General features: G+C 43.9%; 1 protein-coding gene across 1 annotated transcript in view; it reads right to left on the reverse strand.

The window, feature by feature from the left end:
• map2 (microtubule-associated protein 2) overlaps positions 1-22,531 on the reverse strand; it is a gene marked incomplete at both ends in the record, with an annotated part of 117,919 nt that overhangs the window by 69,817 nt on the left and 25,571 nt on the right. The window contains 6 exons of the mRNA XM_084311336.1: positions 3,703-3,758; positions 6,221-6,358; positions 7,124-7,366; positions 8,428-11,190; positions 17,923-18,234; positions 21,584-21,802. Of these exons, the coding sequence (XP_084167462.1) occupies positions 3,703-3,758; positions 6,221-6,358; positions 7,124-7,366; positions 8,428-11,190; positions 17,923-18,234; positions 21,584-21,802 (3,731 nt within the window). The remainder of the gene's footprint in view (positions 1-3,702; positions 3,759-6,220; positions 6,359-7,123; positions 7,367-8,427; positions 11,191-17,922; positions 18,235-21,583; positions 21,803-22,531) is intronic.

Genomic DNA, 22,531 nt, shown 5'->3' on the forward strand with positions numbered 1-22,531 from the left:
GCCTGCACTCGTGACCACAGACTTGGTGGACTCACCTGGCGGTGGATGGCAACAGAGAGCCATTTAATTAACATGAATTAGACACAGGTGATGAATTTGCAGTTATGAAAGGCTACCATATTTCCCATACTAACAGAATAACTAACCAGTTGTTTTCATCTCTCTCTTTTCAAGAAGGCACACAAATTAGAGATATGATGTCTGAATAACACCAAACAAAGTAGAAGTGCCTGAGATGAAAGATCAATGATGAAAACAATTTAACATACTATCCCCTCCTTCTATTCTCTGCTTAACCACTAACTCCTTGCAATTTCAAGTACTTTCCATGACTGCAAAATTATCAACCACCAAAATTGCAGCACAATTATCTAAATATACAAGATATCAACAACATTGATCATTTAGCTGACACTTTTATCCAAAGCAACTCACAGGTTCTGTACGACAGGACATCAGGCAGGGCACACCTCTATCAGCTGAGTAACAATGGTCATCAAAGTGTTGAGTGCTACAGTGTAGGTTAGTTTATTAGGACAAATGCATGACAGTAAGGTTAGTTAGGGTTAGATGACAAAACGAATTATTGTTTTTCATGCAAAATTAACTGGCTACCTAGATTTTATGTTTTTTCCCCATGCTAAATTATGACGAGCCACACTGAGACGTGAATAACGCCAGAGAAGTCGTGGCGAGGTAAGTATCCTGAGGCACACCCAACGCATCCTGAGGTAAGATCAACTTCAATTTAACATCACAGACTATTTTATCTGATTCAAGACTTTGGCCATTCATTTACAAATTTTATTTAAAGCCTAATGCTGTAAGATCTAGTTAGATACAAGATCTGATAAGATTGCAGTGAATGTGACCTTCTTAACATAAGGAATCACTGCTAATGCAATTGGCTTGCATTTCCTATTTTCAATTAAATGATTTTATTTACAATGAATTGAATTAATCCCAAAATGATTTTCCTCTTTAGCAGAAAGGCGTTGAATCATTTATGTGAGGAGGTTTTCTAAGGCAGTTTTCATCATCCTCAGATCATGAATTGGTGAGAGGACAGGACGAGTGAGACGACGCGTGACCTGAACCACGAACGACGGCGCGACCAGGCAAGGAGGAACACAACCCAGCGACCTGAGCGACCCACGACAGCATACTACCACCAGGGACGCCGCCAAGGAGCTGCGGACACAACCAGGGCGACGACAACAACCGTGGGAGAACCACCAGCCCACACAACACAGACGTCCCCAAAGGAAGGGGAGCAGAGACAGAAAGGACGACATGCAGCCTCACCCCAGCGACCCGCGGCAGACCATCTGCAAAAGGGAACCAAAGCCCTGACCATCAAGGTGGATTCCCATGACAAGATTGTCATCCATGTGAGAGAGAGCGTCCTACAGACAGGCCACTACACCAGCAAACCCTCGCCCCTCTGGTACCGCGATGACGGGGAGCGGGGGACCAACCACCACACAGCACGTTCAAGACCACCCTACCGCCATGTCTCTGGGCCTGATGGGGGCCAAGCGTGAGCACAGTGGCGGATGTGTGGTGGTGATGGAGAACAACGCAGGCTCCAGGAAAAGAGTCTGCAAGGCCACTATAGTTGACTGCTACAGGTGACCCTTGACAGGGAATGAACGGCGACCAGTGAATATTCCCGACTGCATCGTCAAGAAGAGACACATCAGAGACCTGTGGACCAAGAGACTTCTGAACGCCACATTGTCCACATTATTATGTATTTATTTAAATCTTACTGTGTTACTGTATTACATCACATTTGAATTACTTAGGTTACAAAATTGTATTGTCAGACAAGAAAGAATCAGTTGTTTTATTCTCTCATAGAAGAGGACATGTAACGTTGTTTTGCACCTGTATGGTGAACCATTGATAGTATATGCACTAGAATTACATACAGAAGCGATGCATAAAACGTTTTATCTCCTCATTTATAGAGAAGAAATGGAGAAAATGGCCTGATTCTAAGTAAAGACCAACAAAACTGAGACAATCACAGATGAAAGTGACACTCAAACTCAGGTTAAATACAACTGAATCCTAAGTAATTTCATCAAGATGCATATATATATTTTTGAACAGTTTCCCATAATCAATCATGTTAGTTTTATTAACCACCAGGTTAACGGTTGTTAAAATGTTTTTGTACACATTAGCCTTATGTGTAAATCCTATTCCTAATAATTATGCACACAATTTTGTTTTTTTCACCCTGTGCACTCTGACCACACAGAGACAGTGCATGTATTTAATTGGTTTATTACGATGCCTGTATGCACAACTATCACATTAGCTCCCCTGAGTCACGACATGAACGACTGAAGGTATGCCAAGATATTTGCACAGCTATAGCTTCTAATGATTATGTTAATTGTTGTTTGATATCAGAGTTGAGGACCACTCATTGATATAGGTATTTTGAGCGATTAATAAAAGAAAAGGGTGATATCTATTCCCACATCTCTGATATCAAAATAACACAGACCGCAGTCCAGTCGATCATGTCATGAATCATGTATATAAATAATACTAGTTTAAACTATTAGGCCAACCAACAGAACACATTGGCCAACATTTTCATTATTCCAGTCGATCATGTCATGAATCATGTATATAAATAATACTAGTTTAAATTATTAGGCCAACCAACAGAACACATTGGCCAACATTTTCATTATTTTAATTATTTTCTATTTTATTCATTATCTGATAACCGATGGATTACATCGGTCCCCACTTTTACCTGTTCCAAACAATCCTGGTATATTATACATTAATCTCACCCACATTATAAGAAAGAAAAGTGAGTATTGTGGTATAATATATTGTGGTATAATATGTCCTCATGTAAATGTCCCCTTTACCTGTGCCCCCCCCCCTCTCTGTGGAATAAGACACCCCCCTCCCCTGTGTCCCCCAAACCTGTACCCCCTCCCCCCCATCTGACCTATCAAATGGGACCACACACCCCCCCTGTTACCTATATAGATCTCCTCTTGAGATCTATCCAGGGCTTCTTACCTGGTCATTTCAGCTGATCACCTGGGGGGAAGCCCTCAGCCATTCTCTCTATGTAATCTATCTGTTTGGTTAATAAACCTTTGTTATTATCCAAGCCTCGGTTGACTGAGCACATTCTTCATCAGGATATCTACAAATATCCCACAGATACAATGTAAATCAGATATTTAGCATGTCAAATGACTTATTAACTTATAAAAAAAAAGAAGAAAATGTTACATTCAACTTTGTCTACCGATTAAGGCAATTAAAAACATATTGTTGTCTTGTGTTGCCACATGTCTTGACAGTTCTCACAGCATATACTACCTCTAACATAGGTAGTAATCTTTAACATACTAAATATAGGTGTTAGTCATACACGGATTAATACAGTGACTCTGCATGTGTTTTGTGATGCAGAGCCTGGGTCCCTGCAGTGACGCTGGACAACTAGTCCCCTTTCTTTTCCTCCTCAACATCTCGTAGGCAAAACTCTGCCTCTGTCTCCAAACCGCGCATGCGTCTTTTGGGGGAGAGACTCTCTAGTCTAGGGGACATTCTGGAGACTAGGTCAAGGTAACTGAACACATTGGACAGGTCCTCAGACAATTGCGCATTCCTAAAACGCTATCATTGTTTACGACCAGGTTGGCAGGCACTCACCGAGACTCTGTCGCGAGACTGTCGGGCAACGCTGAGGGGCTGACGGCCCTCCGGTACTGGGGAGTGAGACAAGGTGAGAGAGAGAGAGAGAGAGAGAGAGAGAGAGAGAGAGAGAGAGAGAGAGAGAGAGAGAGAGAGAGAGAGAGAGGGGCGGGAGGGGAGAGAGAGGAGCGGCAGGGGAGAGAGAGGGGTGGGAGGGGAGAGAGAGCGGGATGATGAAAAACACAAGTTTTGACTTTTGTAACCCTACCAAAATTAAACGTCTTAAAAATAAGTCTCCCTTTCCTCCCAACTCTCTCTCTCTCTCTCTCTCTCTCTCTCTCTCTCTCTCTCTCTCTCTCTCTCTCTCTCTCTGGCCCCACACACACCCCATATACAGTCCCCATGTATAGAACGTAAGTGAATATGCAGAGAACTCAGAAGCTTCTCAGTTGAATGGGATTTTGCTACAGAATACATGGTTGTACTCGTCAACTGAAACAGGCTGTTATTTAAAATGACCAGGGTTGTATTTTGCACTGCAATTTGGAACGTGAAAAATATATTCAAATGAATGCACAAAGTCAAACTGTCGTAATTTTAAATGGCATTTTAAATGACAGGTGGGTTCAACCACCTTGGGAACACTTTCTATGTTTGCAAACCCTAAATGTGGCTCGCTATTGGCTTCATGACACATTGCATATTCTGCATGAGCTGGCAGCTGCTCTGTTCGAGAAAGAGAAAGCTCTACTCTGCAACGACTTGGCAGGATATAACAGAGAATGGGGGATTTTGCATTATGTAAGCCAACCCACCCCCTGGAAAAATCCAATTGGGGCAATGCAGCGATCTACTGGGGTTTCATCGTCAAATGACACAGAGGAGGAATGAAGTGTAGCTAAACTGTCTCTGTTATTGAGAAACATAATGGTGTCTTTGCATAATGCATGGGTGTCTGTAAATACAATGGGAAGGTATGGGATAGGGGGTTGGTAAATAAAATTGTATTTATCTATTTATAAAAAAAAATTATAGGATGAGAGAATACTTACACATGTACATAGAGCTGCCGCGATAACCGCATTACCGCGGTATCGCTGTTGCATCACGCCCACCGCAGAGTTAAGCTGAATACCGCATCACCGCTGTTTTTTATAATAATAATAAAGTAGCGCCCAGACGTTGGGCTTGCGGCTCTGCAGATATACCCTACTCGGTTCCAAGCGACCCTATTGGGTAGAAGTGGTACCAGAAAAGTCATGTGAAACACTGCAGACCACTGATTGGTCAGAAGAGAGACGCGTCACTCGTTGGAGCCTCCTGCACAGCGTCTGCACAAAAGCAGAAAGCCGCCATCTTTACTGCCTCGCTAAGGATGCATTTCATTCAGGATTCGTTTGCAACAGCACCAAGTGCAATAAACAAAAAAGGATGGATTCACTGTGTATTCTGCCTCATTTATTGATGAAACAAAACCGACATCAACCCAATTTACCACCGAGTGGAGAGTTTAGTGTCACAACAAGATCGCTGATGTGTTAAGCTTGTTGTTGTTAGCCTAATACTAACGCTAACGTCAGCAGATATACAGGAGAGGTAACGTTAAACCCGGGTTGCTTGGTAGAATAGACACAATGAGAGGTAACGTTAGCTTTAGCAGAATAGACACAACGAGAGTCTGGTTAATGTTGTTATTGATTGATTAAACTGTGTTAAACTCTGGCTTGCTGCAAGCCCTCGGACATAGCTATGCTCGCGGAGCTTTCAGTGTACACAAGCGGCCCCGCCTGCATCCCCACACGGAGACAAACGGAGTAGTACCTGGCTGCAGTGGAAAAGGAACGAAGTACCAGGTACCTAAAGCGGGTCGAGTCGAGTAGGTACTATGCAGTGGAAAAGCGCCATTAGACTAGAGAGGCAGGCTATATGCTATAAAGAGTAGACAAAAAAAAAATGCTTTCAAACTTTTTATTTAATTTTTTTTTTGGTTATCGTCGCGGTACGAAATATTTCGCAAATTTGTGCGGTAAGGAAAAGATCAATACCGCGGCAGCTCTACGTGTACAGGATATGCCATACAGAGTGTTGTGAATGTGTGTAAGTATTATCTGTACATGTTGATGATTCAAGTAAGTAGTACTGCTGATGATGACCCTTATGAATAAGAAATATTGAGATCATGAGTTACAATAGTTGTGAGCATATATGATTGACAACCCATCAATCATCATCCCAAATAAAAAAAAAAGAGGGACGAATAGCAGCAGAAAAGAAGGATGGAAAATAAATAGTCAAGCTCAGGCGACAAAAAATAAAGATTAATAAATAACAAGCCAAATGAAAAACGTATGGACGTTTTTATTCTGATCAAATGCAAAGAGACACACAAACAAAAGAGAAACATGGCAACCAGACGACCGACATAACAAAATGGAAGCCGACTTTGAAGGTGAGAGTGATGGTGTTTTGTTTTGGGGGGGGGGGGGGTTCTGTTGCAGACAGCACCCCCAGAGTTGGGACAGAGGTGGTGTTTCACCTGTGGCTCTCCTCCGTGGGCAGGAGTGATGCTGGGTTGGGCGAGTCTGGCGGATAGCCGGTTTAAGCACACTCCTTCTGGACGGGGAGTGAATCTGAACCTCTGCTTTCTTGGTCAGCTCTGTCCTCTTAATCACAGCTACATTATGGGAGAGGGAGAGAGGGCTTTTAGAAGGAAGAAAGGACAAGAGAGGCGTCGACGGACAAGGACAGATATCCCTAATAGGCAAGGTTGCATATAATAGCATCAGAACACTCCAGTATTGTATCTGCTGAATAAGATACAGTATCAGTATTACTAGAGATGCATATTTTCACCAGTTTGAATACCGTAATTCCTCTAATAGTAACCCCGGCTTGTATTTGTTTCAACTGTAGCGGGTACCAGGCTTGTATTAGGAGGAGGCCTGTATAAGAGGGAGGCTTATATTTCAAATTTTCAAACGGATCATAATGAATAAATCAACATTTTGTGTCAGTTTGAACCCAGTAAAATGTACTGGGTTCATTTATTGAAACCAAGTACTGTATGAAATAGTAAACAGTGCAATTACAGGTGGTCACTGGTCATTTCAACGTTTTCAAAGTGAAATCAAGTAACTAGCTCAGTATGCAGCTCAGTATATTAGTAACCCGGCTTGTATTAGGAGGCCGGCTTATAATTGCTTAGCTCAAGAGTGCACCCGGCCATTAATAGAGACCCGGCTTGTATTTGAGACCCGGTTACTATTAGAGGAATTACGGTAATTACATTCCGTACATTGATTCACTTGTAAGCAGTACATTCAATGTATTTTTTGTATCAATGATATGACTTGAATTTAAACTAAATCCAAAAGATATGTCATATTATATAGAGGACACAATTACACAAAACAGCAATGGGGACACAGAAGCCGTGAACCTTTTTTCTTCTTGGCGTCTTCTCTGGGAATGTAAACGGGTTCCTTGCTGCGGACGGGTCTGCGTTCAGGTGTGGAGACGCGGCCCTTCACCCTGCTGCCTCCTTTGGTCTTGAGTTTGACTGGCTTCTCTGACTTGGCCTGCTGCTGCTGACGCCTCTCCGGGGGGGCTGGTGTCTTGGCCGGGGTGGGGAGCCTGCAGGGCAGAGCCTCTATCTGCTCCGTGGCCAGGCTCCTGTCGTCGTCTGTGACCAGGGAACGGGAGACGAAACACATGCATGCATTGTATCATAATGATGCAATGAAATAGCTACTCGTTTTGAAGCATTATGAAGAAGAATTGTAATTGACATGATTCTATTGTATGTACTTTACTTTTCTTTTTTTTTTTTATATATATATTTTTATTTCATTTTTTGGGAGAAAAGGCAGGATATATAATGCACATACGTTGCACATACAATGCACATAAAAACATACATTTAAATTATTTGCCAATTACATGCATTGGCTTGCCCCTTGCCTCGTTTAAAATAAACAAAACTCCTACCCCCTAACCCCTGCACCGACCACCGTTGACAAAATTAATAAAATATTAATAATAATAATAATAATAATAATAATAATAATAATAATAATAATAATAATAATAATAATAATAATAATAATAATAATAATAATAATAATAATAATAATAATAATAGTAATAATAATAGTAACCCCCCCCCCAACCCACCCCGTCATAGGCCTGAGAAGAAAATTTATTGAACAAAAAAATGTCAACAAAGACCAAAAAAAAAAAAAAAAAAACTAAAAGGAATTATACAGATATAAATAGTTATGTCCTGCTAGCTATATATTGAAGGTCCTAACTTGATAGAGAATATGGTTCCAGCTATCTATTGTTTGATATCTTGCCCCATTTAATCTAGCTGTAGAAAGCTCCATTGTTACGACATCAGCTATGTATGTACTTTACTGACGTTCCAGTTGCTTATCGTTATTTAGGGTGAAGGGATTTTGAAAGGAGCGAATGTATGAAAAGAAAGAAATAGAGAAAGAAAGAAAGAAAGAAAGAAAGAAAGAAAGAAAGAAAGAAAGAAAGAAAGAAAGAAAGAAAGAAAGAAAGAAAGAAAGAAAGAAAGAAAGAAAGAAAGAAAGAAAGAAAGAAAGAAAGAAAGAAAGAAAGAAAGAAAGAAAGAAAGAAAGAAAGAAAGAAAGAAAGAAAGAAAGAAAGAAAGAAAGAAAGAAAGAAAGAATGAAAGAAAGAAAGAAAAAAAGGTGGTGAGACAAGAACAGATCTGACCTTGAGTATCGATCCAGGAGCTGTCTAGGATGGAGTCGTCCATGGTGGTTTCGTCTCTGTCATAGCTCTCCGTCTGTCCATGTGTCTCTGTGTTCTGGGCCTCCTCCTGGGAGACGGGGGTCTCCGGAGCCTCAGGGACATCAGACACCTCCTCTAGACTGGCGGCCTCCATCTTCACCTCCCGGGCAAGCTCCATGGACTCCTCCTCCGCCTCCTCCCCTTCTTGTTTCCCAACATCACTGCAGGCCTCGACGGGCGGAGCAAAGAAACGAACACTGTGGCCTGGTTCCTCTCCCTCGTCGATGGTCTGGACCACAGTGATGAAGTCATCTTCCACGGTCACCACCGACTCAATAGCAGCGCGGGTCTCAGGGAGGTCATTGATGACTCCCGGGGCGTCTTTCTCTGCAGGCTTCATCACTGCCAGTTCCTCTGGTTCCTTCACTATCTCCACATACTCTTTCTGCATGGTCTCTTGTGCAGTGGTTGGAACTGCAGGCTTTACAGCCTTTTCTTCCGCCGCTGGGGCCTCCCTCTGCTTGGCTTTCTCTTTCTCCTCTCGCTCTCTCTTTTCTTTTTCTTCCTTCTCCTTCAGTTCTTTTTCCATTTTCTCTTTCCCCTCCATTTCTTTTCTTTGTCTCTCCTCTCTCTCTCTCCTCTCATCCCTTTCCTTAATTTCTCTCTCTATCTTCTCTCGTTCTTCCTTCTCTTTCAATTCCTTCTCTTTTTCCTCCCTTTCCTTTTTCTCTCTTTCCTCCCTCGCTTTCTTCTCCTTCTCTTTCTCCTTCATCTCTCTGTCTGCCTTTTCTTTCTCTTCCCTCACTTTCCTCTCCATCTCCTCCTTCTCGTCCTCCTCTTTGCCCAATCCAAACACGGGTGAAGCCGCCCTCTGAGAGGCCATCTGTTTAAGCTTGGCGGGTGACAACACCGGGGAGAGCAGCTTGTCGTCATCGATCTCCACCGAGGAGGCCGGTGAGGTTTTGACAGGCCTGGCGATGCGATCCTTGGCCACTCCGGTCAGCTGGTACACATCCTCAGCGTCCACTTCCTCATAAGCCTCCTGGTGCACCAGCTTGACCTTCTCCCTGAGCTCCTGGAGCTCCCTCTCCTGCTCCACACTGAGAGGCCTGTCCTCCATCTCCAGCTTGCGGATCTTCCTCTCGTAGTCTGCAATCTCCGTTTCTGACGCAGAGCCCTCCCTGCTGAGGTGCCTTCCTGTCTCGCTCCCTGTCCTCCCCTCCTCTTCAAGAGTCACGGTCACAATAGGAGTCACAAAGGAGTCAGCTGGCTGGCTGGATTGTGTCACACCAGACTTACTGCCAGATTCATTTAACTTGTCATCTGCAGGGGTTTTGCCTTTTTCTTCTGCTGACTCTTTTCTCTCTGCTTGTTTTTGGTCTTTCTCTTTGGTGACATCAGTAGCACCTGATGGCAGGTTCTGATCTTCGTAAGATGTGTCTCTGACTGCTAACTTCCTGGCCTGCTCCACCTTCTCTTGCAAGTCGGAGGGGGTGAAGACCTGTGCAGAGGAAGCCATGGGGCTGAGGATGTCCGCAGGGGAAGGCATAGGCCCTGAATACTCACTGAACACACAGTAGCCCATCTCCTCCAGCTGGCTCTCACTCTTATTGGCTGTAGGACTCTGTTCTCCATGAATGAAGATGGTCATGGGGTCACCAGTAAAGGTCATGGGGTCACCAGTAAAGGCCTGAATGTCAGAAGGAACCGACTTCCTCCTGATGATCTCCGGGTCCGCGTTTTCTGAGGCCAGTCTTGAACGGGCCCCAGCGAGGTCCAGCATCTCAGGCAAGTCCGGGTCCATCACTGTGCCATTCTTGTAGGTGTAGGGTTGGGGAGACTCTGGGGACACTGGCCGAGGACTGGTCTTAGCAGCTGTTTCTGTGCTTCGTGGAGGAGAGTCAGCAGTGAGGGATGGTGCGGTCTCCAGAATCAGGGGAGGGAAAGACGGAGGCTTCTCCACCAAGGGGGTTGTGACTGGGAGATAGTCAGCCGATTCGTCCAGACTCCCACTGGTGAAGGACATGATGTCCGTGGCCAGAGGGGAGAAGTTCCTGGGTCTACCTAGGCCACTTGGATCCATACCTCCAATGGTGATGTTGAGTGAGTAACTTCTCTGATCCAGGGCTAATTTACCCAGGGAGAGCCTGCATTCGTTACTCCTGTCTGGGACTGTGAACGCCCTCGGGTCTTCTGCCAGACTCTTCTTTGTGTCCGGGGCCTGGGCCAGTGTGCTGTAACTCTGTTGAACAGCTGGATTCTTCTCTCCAGCTGTGCTAAGTTCATAATAACCTTCAGTCGAAACCGAAGCCCTGTGCTGTGGACTTTTCTCAACCTCCAGGGCTGAAGTTTCAAAATACGCTGACATGCCAGATTTGTCTCCCATGTCTCTCGCTGAGTCTCCCCCTTGCACTCTGTCAGCCGTGGAGGAGAAGTCAGATGGAGCAGTGATGCTGCTGAACTCTACAACCTCTACTGAGTGCTGTTTCTCTGACACTGTGATAGGTTCACCGTAGGTAGCCTGAAGGGTGGTTGACCTGGTGGGTTCTTTGGCTTGGTTCTGACCAGTCGGAATAAAGGAGGGCATGTCCATCGTAGGGCTTTCTGGTACCACTCGGTCCCCGGCAAAGAATGTTTGGATCTGTGGCTCAAAGGGCTCGTCTGGACGCTTCTCTGATCCGATGCTGTCCGGGCTCATGGAACCGCTCCTCTCACTGCCTTGCCTGTCTGAGTCCATCTTCAAAGCTGAAAGCACATCTTCAAGTTGGCTGTTTGGTTCACCACAAAGCTATATCACTGTGTCAAGCTGCGAGATAATGTTAGCCAGGGCCCGGGGAAGCCTTACTCACAAATACAGGAAAAGCTGTCTTCGGTGACTTATAGCACAACGACATGGCCATCGCTGAGGAGGAACGGCGTGATCATGAAGTCCACCGACTCACAGATGGATGGGAGCAATGGCATGGAACGTGACGGAACTGGCATGGGGTAACCGTGATGCTGATGGATGGGAACCAAGGCATGAGAAATGGGATGGGTATCCATGTGACTCTTTAAAACCATCTGATAGAAAAAGAATAGCATTTCTGTCATTCTCTCAGTACAATGAGGAATTACATGGATTTGAACAGGTATTTTGTTTATGGTTAACCTAAACAGAATTTGGTACAATAGTAAAAGCAAAATAGCGACAATACTGAAACCTGACTCCAAGTGCCATTGTGACATTATTTAGGCTATAGTATACGGTAATAGCATAAATAAAGAGCAATTTAACATGAAGTGTTGAATGACAGAGAAATGCCATATGCACGTGCACAATATCATGTGGAAAGAAAAAAAACTGGTGAGAAAATAATCGGAGGAGGCATGATTCCACCATTACAATAATATCAACATGAGCATAAAACAGCTGAGTCAGAATCCCTCCATAGAGAAACTAATTATGGTTTATAAATGTATACATGTACATAATCAATGATTTATGCATATGGGAATATAAATCATATGACTTAAACGGAGCTGGCAAACAACGAGCGATGCGTAAACACAGATGAGACACCGATGAGACACTGGTGATGAGACACTGATGAGCCTGTGGCATCAGTGGGAAAGGGTAGATGCTAGATCACACAGTCCGGTAAAAAATCTTTACATGAATTGTTTTTATTTTCAAGTAGTGGGAGTGGTTAAGGTTAGGATTAGGGATAGGGATAGATTTATAACTTCTAAATGATGACAACTTGTGGCTCCCCTGTGTGATCTAGCAGCAACCATGGGAGAAAGCTTTGTTATGTTCACGGACGCTTAACTTCATCACACAGATACACACACACACACACACACACACACGCACACGCACACGCACACGCACACACACACACACACACACACACACACACACACACACACACACACACACACACACACATATATACACACACATACACACACACACACACACACACATATATACACACACACACACACACACACACACACACACACACACACACACACACTAGGGCTGTCAAATTAATATTCTATATTCAATAAATATTCAAATTGTAAAAAGAAGACATTTGACATTCGATTGTAAAAATTCATATTTTAATGTAAAAAGATAACAGCAGCATCTATCGTTTTAAACGTAGGTCTGTTACTTGACAGACACGTCACTTTAATTTCATAGGGGATTGAAAATCAAACGCATGCCTCTATTATCCCTGGAGCTGAAAAGAGACAATAATTCAATAACAACTGCATGGCAATGAGGACAGAGAGTTCGGAATCCAACTCGGGTGCATTGAGAGTGACGGAAATACAAGGGCCCTCATTCATCAACGTGTTCTACACACAGATCTGTGCTTACCCTGTGCGTACGATCATTTCTAAGCAAAGAGTGGGATTCATCAATTTCGATTTGAACTTGACTCCGTGCTTACATCTACGCACAGGTCAGACCAGGCGTACCTGGCGCCCAGTGGTAGAATATATTATTACAACAAGGAAATGAGCTTCTGTGCATAATAACACTGGCATGTTCTGTACGAACCGTAGTTCATTATAGTTCATTGTAAAATAGCAACAGTAGTGTAATTATGGTCAAAACCCTATAAATAGCATTGGGAATAATAGATCTTTCTCTCAGAATGAATGCAGCATGGTTTATATAGCGTTATCGGAATATACGGGGTGTAGGCTACTGACTGACTGCGCTCCGCGTAGCTTGATTGATTGATTGATTGATTGAAAAGTTTATTAACAGATTGCAGAATGGGTACAGTACAGTACAGCTCAGTACATACAATTGTTAATTGGGGATGCAGACCAGAGAAAGACTTTCGTATTGTTTACATCAGGGTCCCCCATTTTCAATTCATCATAAATCATAAAGCTCAACTCGTTATTATTTTGCGCAGACCGCAGAAACACGGGAACGTTTTGATTATATTTAAAAGGCTTTACGTTAAACGAAACAAGTGGAATTTCGAAGCTGTAAGCAGAATACAAGTCATATGAATATAGTGTTCTTCCCCCTTTTTACTGTATAAGAAAGAATAGAAAACGCATTGCAATGACACCAGATAGTGGACAGACTATGTATATGATGGGATTCAAGTTCGCGTTTTTGTTGATCATAGGCATGCTGTCAGAGTATGATATCAGAACATTTGTCGTCACAGATCATGTCCTAATAGAACATAGGCTATGGCATGGATCGTGATATTGTGTGGACTGTTATTATTACTGTCTGTACCGGTACCACCCATTGTGACAACAGCCTTGTGAGTCCCGCACACAAACATGATGGAATTCAAGTTCATGTATTGAAAGGCAGGCTACATCATACATGCAGTGAGATTTATTGCTACCCAATACTGACATCAACATAGATTGTAGTATGCCTCTAGAAATCATATGCAGCAGGTAGAAAATTGACGGGAGATCCATCGCGATTTGGAATAAAATTGAGGAGAACTTTAATCCCTGGGTATTAATCAAACAACACGGGAAAAGGCAGTCATATTCCAGCGCGGTATTTATTAGTGTTTGCGCTGCCCAGGCAGCAATGGTTAATAGATATCATATCCGACATCACCGTAAGTGTACACGTCTGTCAGCCTGTCTCATGACACGCTTCCCTCGGCTTAGTCCATTTTTCCACATTTCATGGGTGTATTCCATTACCGTATATGGTTAATCGGGGCGTTTCTGGTATGCAAATACGTGAAAGCGTGCACGAGCCGCGGCGCAGAGCCAAGGTGGGATTCATCATGACAGGTGTGCGTAGAGCCTGCGTACGCACGTGTGATGAATCCCGACTTCCCTGTGCGTACACTAGTTCTACATTCCGTGCTTACGTGTGGAAATAGAACATGTTCTACGCACACATTGATGAATGAGGGCCCCAGGTCTTGCAAGGTATTGCTATTTGCTACCTGAGGGCACATCTTGAAAACATGCACCCAAATGAGTGTGTTCAGATGCCTGGATTAACTCCATCCCCTGAATGTAGACAAATGTATAGGTAGATAGGAAACATTAGTGGGCTGAGCTGTTGGACACAATGACAATCACTGAATAAAGTGCAAGGCAACGTTGGGTACCTAAATAAATGCTTGTGTCTTGCCTTCCACAAACAGATGCCTAATGCAGATCAATCATATACAAATAAAAGGATTGGAATGATTCAATAGTGTACATTCTTTGTTGAAGAAAAGATAGACTATAATGTTTTGACATCGCTTTGCATGTGTCTCAAAACTATACAGGGGAGAAATGGGAGTGAATAGGCTACATTTGGGGCGTCGCTGTTATGTTGGATACTCTCACTCACCAGAGAAAAGGCATCAGACATTGACATACTGTAGTTTGGAGGAGACCATGACACAATTCAAAAGGTGTCTGCATAATAGGCTACTAGCTCTCTCCGCAAAAGATGATGGCCACATAGTCCTGTCCCTGCTGGGACCTCGTTCGCAATGGAAGAGGCAGTGTATGCTGTAAATCCATGACCCCAAGATACAGTAGGCCTACGCTGTTGTGTTTTGTAAGGGCTGTGGTGTAGACTTGGTAACATTGTCACTGTGATGAAATTATATAAAATATGACCTCAAACGGACAACAACCTCAAAATGGAACGTTCAGTATCAAACTGAGCAAAATCTAAAGTTTGGTTAAACATTTTTTAAGAGGTAAAGTTAAAAGTAGACGTTAGCGGCCAACTATGTAATGTTGTTGAACACTCCACAGATGTGTTGGTGGTGGCAGTTGTTTGAGGAAAAACTGCTTTTTTCCTTGGAAGTAGCCTAGTCATCTAAAAATTATGTTATATATGGCGATATTGTCATTATTCTTAATCTAGCCTACTCATTTACCTTGTCTATTTCTTAATGATTAGTTGATCAACCGCTATTCTGTAACTGTTTCAGACAGTGCAGGCTTTGATGACATTGCCTTTGAAAAACATTGCTTGTTTATTCAAAGCATCTGGAGCAGCGGAATGGTCTAATGTTTACAAAGGTTGTTAACACTTTAAGGACCGTCCACGTATATATACGTGTTTCGGTGCCATGCGCTGTGGACCAGAGCCACGTATATAGCCGTGGCAAGTTGTTATTGTTTTATTCCATATTTATAACGCTATTAACGTCCGCGATCGAGATGCATGACCTACCCACATATTTGCATAAACGAAACATGCAATACTGGCCAGATCCGCTTAGGGGCGCCATCGCTCCACTGCAGTATCATTGAGGGCGATTGTAAAAAAGAATTCTTTTACAGTCTGTGGGCGGATCATATGAGCCTCGATTCCAAACGAAGACCCTCCATCTTTGATCCCGTTACCGAACGCATATTTCAGCCTGGAATAATGGGATTTATGATTAGCCAATGGACATATCGATCTACCAGAATCCGATGACTAATGAAGAAATGCTGCCGGCGATCACATGGCCTGACGGTAGGATACTATTCCCCCAAATTACAGCTGGATTGGACATTGTTTTAAAACCTAACGTGATCGATCACTGACATTGGCTACCTGAACGCACACTGTATTGCTAATCAATAATACTAATCGGCGTTCGGACGTCCGGATGCTACGCAGTTTGTTTTATTTCATTCGTATATATACAGCAGAAATGGCGTTTGATATAACGGCACCAACGTTTAGCCTATTATCTAGCTTCCTGGAAAAAAGACGAGACGAAAAGCGCAATAAACCTTATATTCACGACGCTATAAAATGACAACCAACCGATGGATTTTTATTTTCTTTAAGCCATTATGAAGGCACCGTTTATGCACTCAAGTGACAATGAGAATGGACAGATAGCAATACTATAAATTATATATATAGCTCTTAGAAAGTACATTGGTTTGTAAACAAACCTCTGTCCTCTGAGGCATAAATCGCCGCAAGACTGTGGTCGCCAAAGTGTTAATGGTATCAAGCTACCTAGCTAAACTAGATGAAAGGTTAGATGAGACTCAACAACAGTGAAAAGAAGTCTGTCAGATCACAACTGGCAAGCTTTTTATTGACATGCTTGTAGGAGGGATTAGGAGCTAAAATGTGTAACTGATAAATGTATTGATATTTTTCATTTCCCCTGCTGTTTTATGAATGGTTGATAAGTCCTTCTGGTATTTCCCACTCAATATAGTGCTTCTAGCAAGTGGGTGGCTTGTCTTGCTGAGACAGACACCTCATGGAAGTCCTCATAGTTTGATCATCATCATACCGTTCTGTAGCTCAGAGCGTCTCTCGTTGCATTGGTTTGCCCTCTTGTGGAGGCTGAAAGCTGGCCGAATTCAACATTTAACGTTATAATGAATATTAGATTTGAAACTTGTGTGTGTTTTTCTAAAACGATTAATCAAAACGTTATTTGGGGCAAATTTTGACAGCCCTAACGCACACACACACACACACACACACACACACACACACACACACACACACACACACACACACACACACACACACACACACACACACACACACACACACACACACACACACACACACACACACACACACACACACACACACACACACACACACACACACACACACACACACACACACACACACACACACACACACACACACACACACACACACACACACACACACACACACACACACACACACACACACACACACACACACACACACACACACACACACACACACACACACACACACACACACACACACACACACACACACACACACACACACACACACACACACACACACACACACACACACACACACACACACACACACACACACACACACACACACACACACACACACACACACACACACACACACACACACACACACACACACACACACACACACACACACACACACACACACACACACACACACACACACACACACACACACACACACACACACACACACACACACACACACACACACACACACACACACACACACACACACACACACACACACACACACACACACACACACACACACACACACACACACACACACACACACACACACACACACACACACACACACACACACACACACACACACACACACACACACACACACACACACACACACACACACACACACACACACACACACACACACACACACACACACACACACACACACACAGTACAAACCAGCCGGTATCAACAACGCAGCTAGAAGCTGACAATGCAAGCGGAAAAAAACAACAACAAAAACAGCGCAAAAAAACGAAAACCAGGGAAGATTAAGAAGAATGTGGCTCCTTTCACTGACAACAAGCCTGTGTTTCCTAACAGCCTCAGCCGAACGAGGACGTTAATGCCATTCCACTTTGGTTATAATGCGTATGTCATGTGCCCCCTGGTGGCCCCCTAATGTGTGTGCAGTGTTCTTATAGGCAGTGCAGTAACATGCAGGCCGGGAGAGCAGAGGGTAGGACACACCTTCCTCAGGGCTCTCCTCACCCACTCCTTCCTCCTCCTCCTCCTCCTCACTCTCCTTAGGGCCTTGCGTGGCAACGCTAGCTGCCTGGGCCTGCTCAGGGGCCAGAGCCTGGACCTCGCCTACGGCCTCTGCCTGCTCTAAGGGCTCGGCTGGGGGGCTGTCCAGCTCGGGCTCCTCCTCCCCGCTCCACTGCCGCTGCTCCTCAAGAGCTGCATCCGATTCAGCTGCCTCTGCACTCTCCTCCTCCTCCTCTTCCTCCTCCTCCTCTTCCACCTCCTCGTAGTCGGCTGTAAGAGCCTCGACGGTCTCTTCTTCTCAAAAACAGGGGGGGGAGAGGTGGACACATCAAGACCACAGGCAACACAGACTTGGGTTACATGGAAACACAGTTTTACGGTGGGACACTTTCAGCTCTGGGAGGAGGTGGCGTTTTGCCGCCCCAACAGATATAAATACACCACAAATGCACAGTTATGTGTGTTTCTCGCTGGCCTTGGTGTTGCGCAATGATGTTGTGCGTTCTGTTGAAGTTGTCTCGATTGTACAGTGTTAGTTTTAGCCATCCACAGGGAGAATATTATTTGCTTATCACACCCACTATATTGTCACGGATATACATTTTGTTACATAAAATGTCAATTGCTTCGGCTTTGGAATTGGTCAGCCCTGCAGGGGAAAAGAGGTGAAATCCTTTTTGAGGTGAAACGATTTGTCGTTCATTATCCTGAACCGGTTATTGTGTGATATTTGGTCTGTTGATATATGGTATGCACAAAAATTAAGAACATAATTGTCTCATAAAGCTAATATTGTCTCATAAATAGCTACAGTGCAGAACCTTATGTGAAGTATAATTTAAACATAAGACAAAAGATCCCTATGTGCACAGATCATGAACATCCCCACTAGCCCTAGAGACCGGCAGGTGGAATGCCACTCCAGAAGTGAGCTACAGGCTTACTGTCCTGTCTACGAAGACGTAAGGGATATACTTTTTAACAAAATGTCCTCCATTCATGTTGATTTCTTTCAGCTGGATGAATATGAAAATCTTTAAAGTTGTGCTTCAGGAAGGGGACTATTTTGTAGCAGACTTTATTCGCCAAGCTTGGGAGAGAAGGCAGAATATTTTAGAACCGAGATGTATAAAATTCTGTAATTCTGTTATGAAATGTAATGAAATAATGGAACACTGCAATGGTAGTTTTGGTGTATACTTGTAGTATAATACTACACACAAGGGTTGGACACTTTGTGTGCATGACACAAAGATAAAATAATCAATCATTCATGTTCTGAACAACCACTGAGAAGAAGACTCCTGTCTCTCTCATACATACAGTACCATGTCTGATAATAACTATATGAAAGTTATTTTGATCATACATGGAGAAAATCACCAATCAGCTTGAGCTTTGACAAGCCGTATTGGTTATTTCTACAGTATTTGGACAACGCTCAGGAATCTCTACATTACCTGTACAGTAAAGTGCAGTGTGCTCATTATGCTGTTGATTCTACTGTATAATATTCCAGCAACTCAGCTATCATGCCTCACTGGGAGGTGAGAATATTGAAATCCTGCATAAGGTTATGGACATGCTGCTTAGAAGTTTAGAGGCTGCCTGTTGCAGCATATGGCCACGCTGTGGGTAAAGCAGTTTGCATAGCTTTTGAGTCAGGCAACATGAATATTTAATTTGATACGTCTGGCTGAACCTATTATCATTCCAGTATAGGGGGAAAAACACTCTGGCTTGTTTGTATTTCCAATCACGATCATCCTGCGTGGTGCTAAGCCCAGGACGCAGCGACAGCGCCCTTGCAAAATAGTGTTGCAGATAGAGGAAGAGGAGGAGTATTCCGACTGAATACGTCTCATGGCGACGATCCAGACTACATTACCACCAATTAGGGGTGTAACGGTACACAAGAACCACAGTACGTACCTCGGTTTTGAAGTCAAGGTTCGGTACGGGTTTTCGGTACAGTGGGGGAAAGTTTGGCTTTCCATGTTCCACTCAGGGGTTATGTAGTGTGCAGTAACTAATTGTACTTGTAGGGCTGTCAACGTATATTCTATATTGAAATTAATAATCGACTTGTAAAAAAATGAAAAATTATAAGAATTATATTAGATTGTGAAAAAAACAGCCCGGTGGGCGGTCGTTAGTGGTTAACATACCGTTGTATTCATTCTGTACACTACACAGCCGTTCGGTACGGTACGGTACGGTACACACTGAAACGTTTCGTTCGGTACGGATACGTGTACCTTTACACCCCTACCACCAATGCATTAAAAGTTTGAACAACGCCATGACTCTTTGGGTCAGTCTAGCATAGAGTAGGGAGGGCTAGTTAGTAGTATAGTTGAAGGACAGGAAGGTAGCAGTAACTCTATTAGCTATACATGTACAGTATGTGGCTATGTGGCAGTCAGTGTGCTGAGTCACATCACAGTGTAGCCACTAATTCTGCCTTGCAAGAGAAGAGAAGAGAAGAGAAGAGAAGAGAGAGAGAGAAGAGAAGAGAAGAGAAGAGAAGAGAAGAGAAGAGAAGAGAAGAGAAGAGAAGAGAAGAGAAGAGAAGAGAAGAGAAGAGAAGAGAAGAGAAGAGAAGAGAAGAGAATCTATGATTATGAGCTACCTGGGCAGCAAAAAGGTTTCTGCGATGAGAAGGTGGTTTGAGAACAGGACATAATTAGATACAATCCGATAAGCAGTGATGGCCAAGATATCTTCTGTCTGCTTGGGTGTTCCATCTAAGAGACTGTTGTGTGCTCTTTTAGACTGTTTAGGGTTTCTCTGACACAGCCAACATGTGTATGTACTGTCCTTGGAAGGTTGATACTATTAGTGTGTGTGGGAACTGAAGTCTTCCTTTGATCCCTGGTGAGTGTGTATGAGTAGTTTGGAAGGCATGGAGAAGGGTTATGAAGGAAGGGCATAATATTAAGAGATGGACCGGTCTCAGGGTGGGATGGCACCCAAACACAATGCAGGAGATGACAGACACAGAGGAAAATGTGCATGGAACTTTTACCTTTTCATGCACAACAATCTTCTCTGTGACATTAGTGAAAGCATTTGGACCCAAAATCTAGCGCCCAAGACAAATTATTTAGTGCCTGTGTACCATTCTGTCATATGTATAATATCGCATGCATGCCTGTAAACATCAGAGAAATGCCCTGCCGTGTGTCGAGTGAGGACATCGAAGGACAGACGTCACAACCTCAGAAACGTTTGGTTTCTTACAGGTCTTAGTAGGGCAGCCGCCCAACAGGAGGCAAATGGCTTTAATTAAAGTAAAGAAAACAGATGAGGTAGAGTCACATGACAATGAAAAGCTCTCAGGTTATAAGGAGACAGACGCCACAAGGACACACACAAACACAGAACACACGAGGACGGAGAGACGGACGAGGAAGGAGGAGGTCAAATCACAGAAAAGAGGAGGGTAAAAACAGCGGGTAGAGAGAGAGAGAGAGAGAGAGAGAGAGAGAGAGAGAGAGAGAGAATAGAGGGAGAGAGAGAAAATAGAGAGAGTAGAGGGAGAGAGAGAGAATAGAGAGAGTAGAGGGAGAGAGAGAGAATAGAGAGAGTAGAGGGAGAGGGAGGGGGAGAACGGCGTAGTGAGGAACCATGCCTGGTTCACCTTCGATCTGTCTAAAGGCCGCGGCTTGCCCCGCGGGGCGCGCAGCACCCGAGTGCGTCCACTCTGGGCTGAACAAGGGGTGCTCATAGTACTCCTCGTCAGAGTGGTAGGGGTCGTCCTCGGGCACGGACACAGAGATGGAGGGGGCGAGGAACTTGCACCTCTCCCGAGAATTTTGGAAACGGCGCAGAGGGCCCACCTCCCCCTCGTCCCCTACGTCTAAAAAAAACAAGACAAGACACAGGGAAGAGGAACTGCAGGGGAAATCTGGACACGTGGGCTGAGAGAGAGAGAGAGAGAGAGAGAGAGAGAGAGAGAGAGAGAGAGAGAGAGAGAGAGAGAGAGGACATAGACATAGATAGACATAGACAGAAAGAGGAGGGGGAGAAGAAGAAGAAGGAAAAGGAAGAAGAAGAAAATGAAGGAAGGAGAGAAGAAGAAGAAGAAGAAGAAGAAGAAGAAGAAAGAAGACGAAGAAGAAGAAGAAGAAGAGAGAAGAAGAAGAAGAAGAAGAAGAAGAAGACGAAGAAGAAGAAGAAGAAGAAGAGAAGAAGAAGAAGAAGAAGATTTCTTAAGCTGAAAGAAAATGCAAGGAAAGGGTGGAGGGGAAACTGGAGGCATAAAGAGAGAGAGAGGGGGGCAGAGAGAGTTATACAGTAGAGAGAGACAGATATATATAGATAGATAGAGGGACCAGAGAGAGGGACACAGAGAGAGAGAGAGAGAGAGAGAGAGAGAGAGAGAGAGAGAGAGAGAGAGAGAGAGAGGAGAGAGAGAGAGAGAGAGAGAGAGAGAGAGAGAGAGAGAGAGAGAGAGAGAGAGAGAGAGAGAGAGAGAGAGAGAGAGAGAGAAAGGGACAGAGAGAGCGAGAGAGAGATACAGGCAACCAAGACATTGACATAAAGACAGTGAGGTGCAACTGAAAGGTGGTTGAGGAGGGGCCAGCCA

Source organism: Notolepis coatsorum, assembly GCF_963971535.1.
Source record: "Notolepis coatsorum genome assembly, chromosome: 3".
NCBI classification, from domain to species: Eukaryota; Metazoa; Chordata; class Actinopteri; order Aulopiformes; family Paralepididae; genus Notolepis; species Notolepis coatsorum.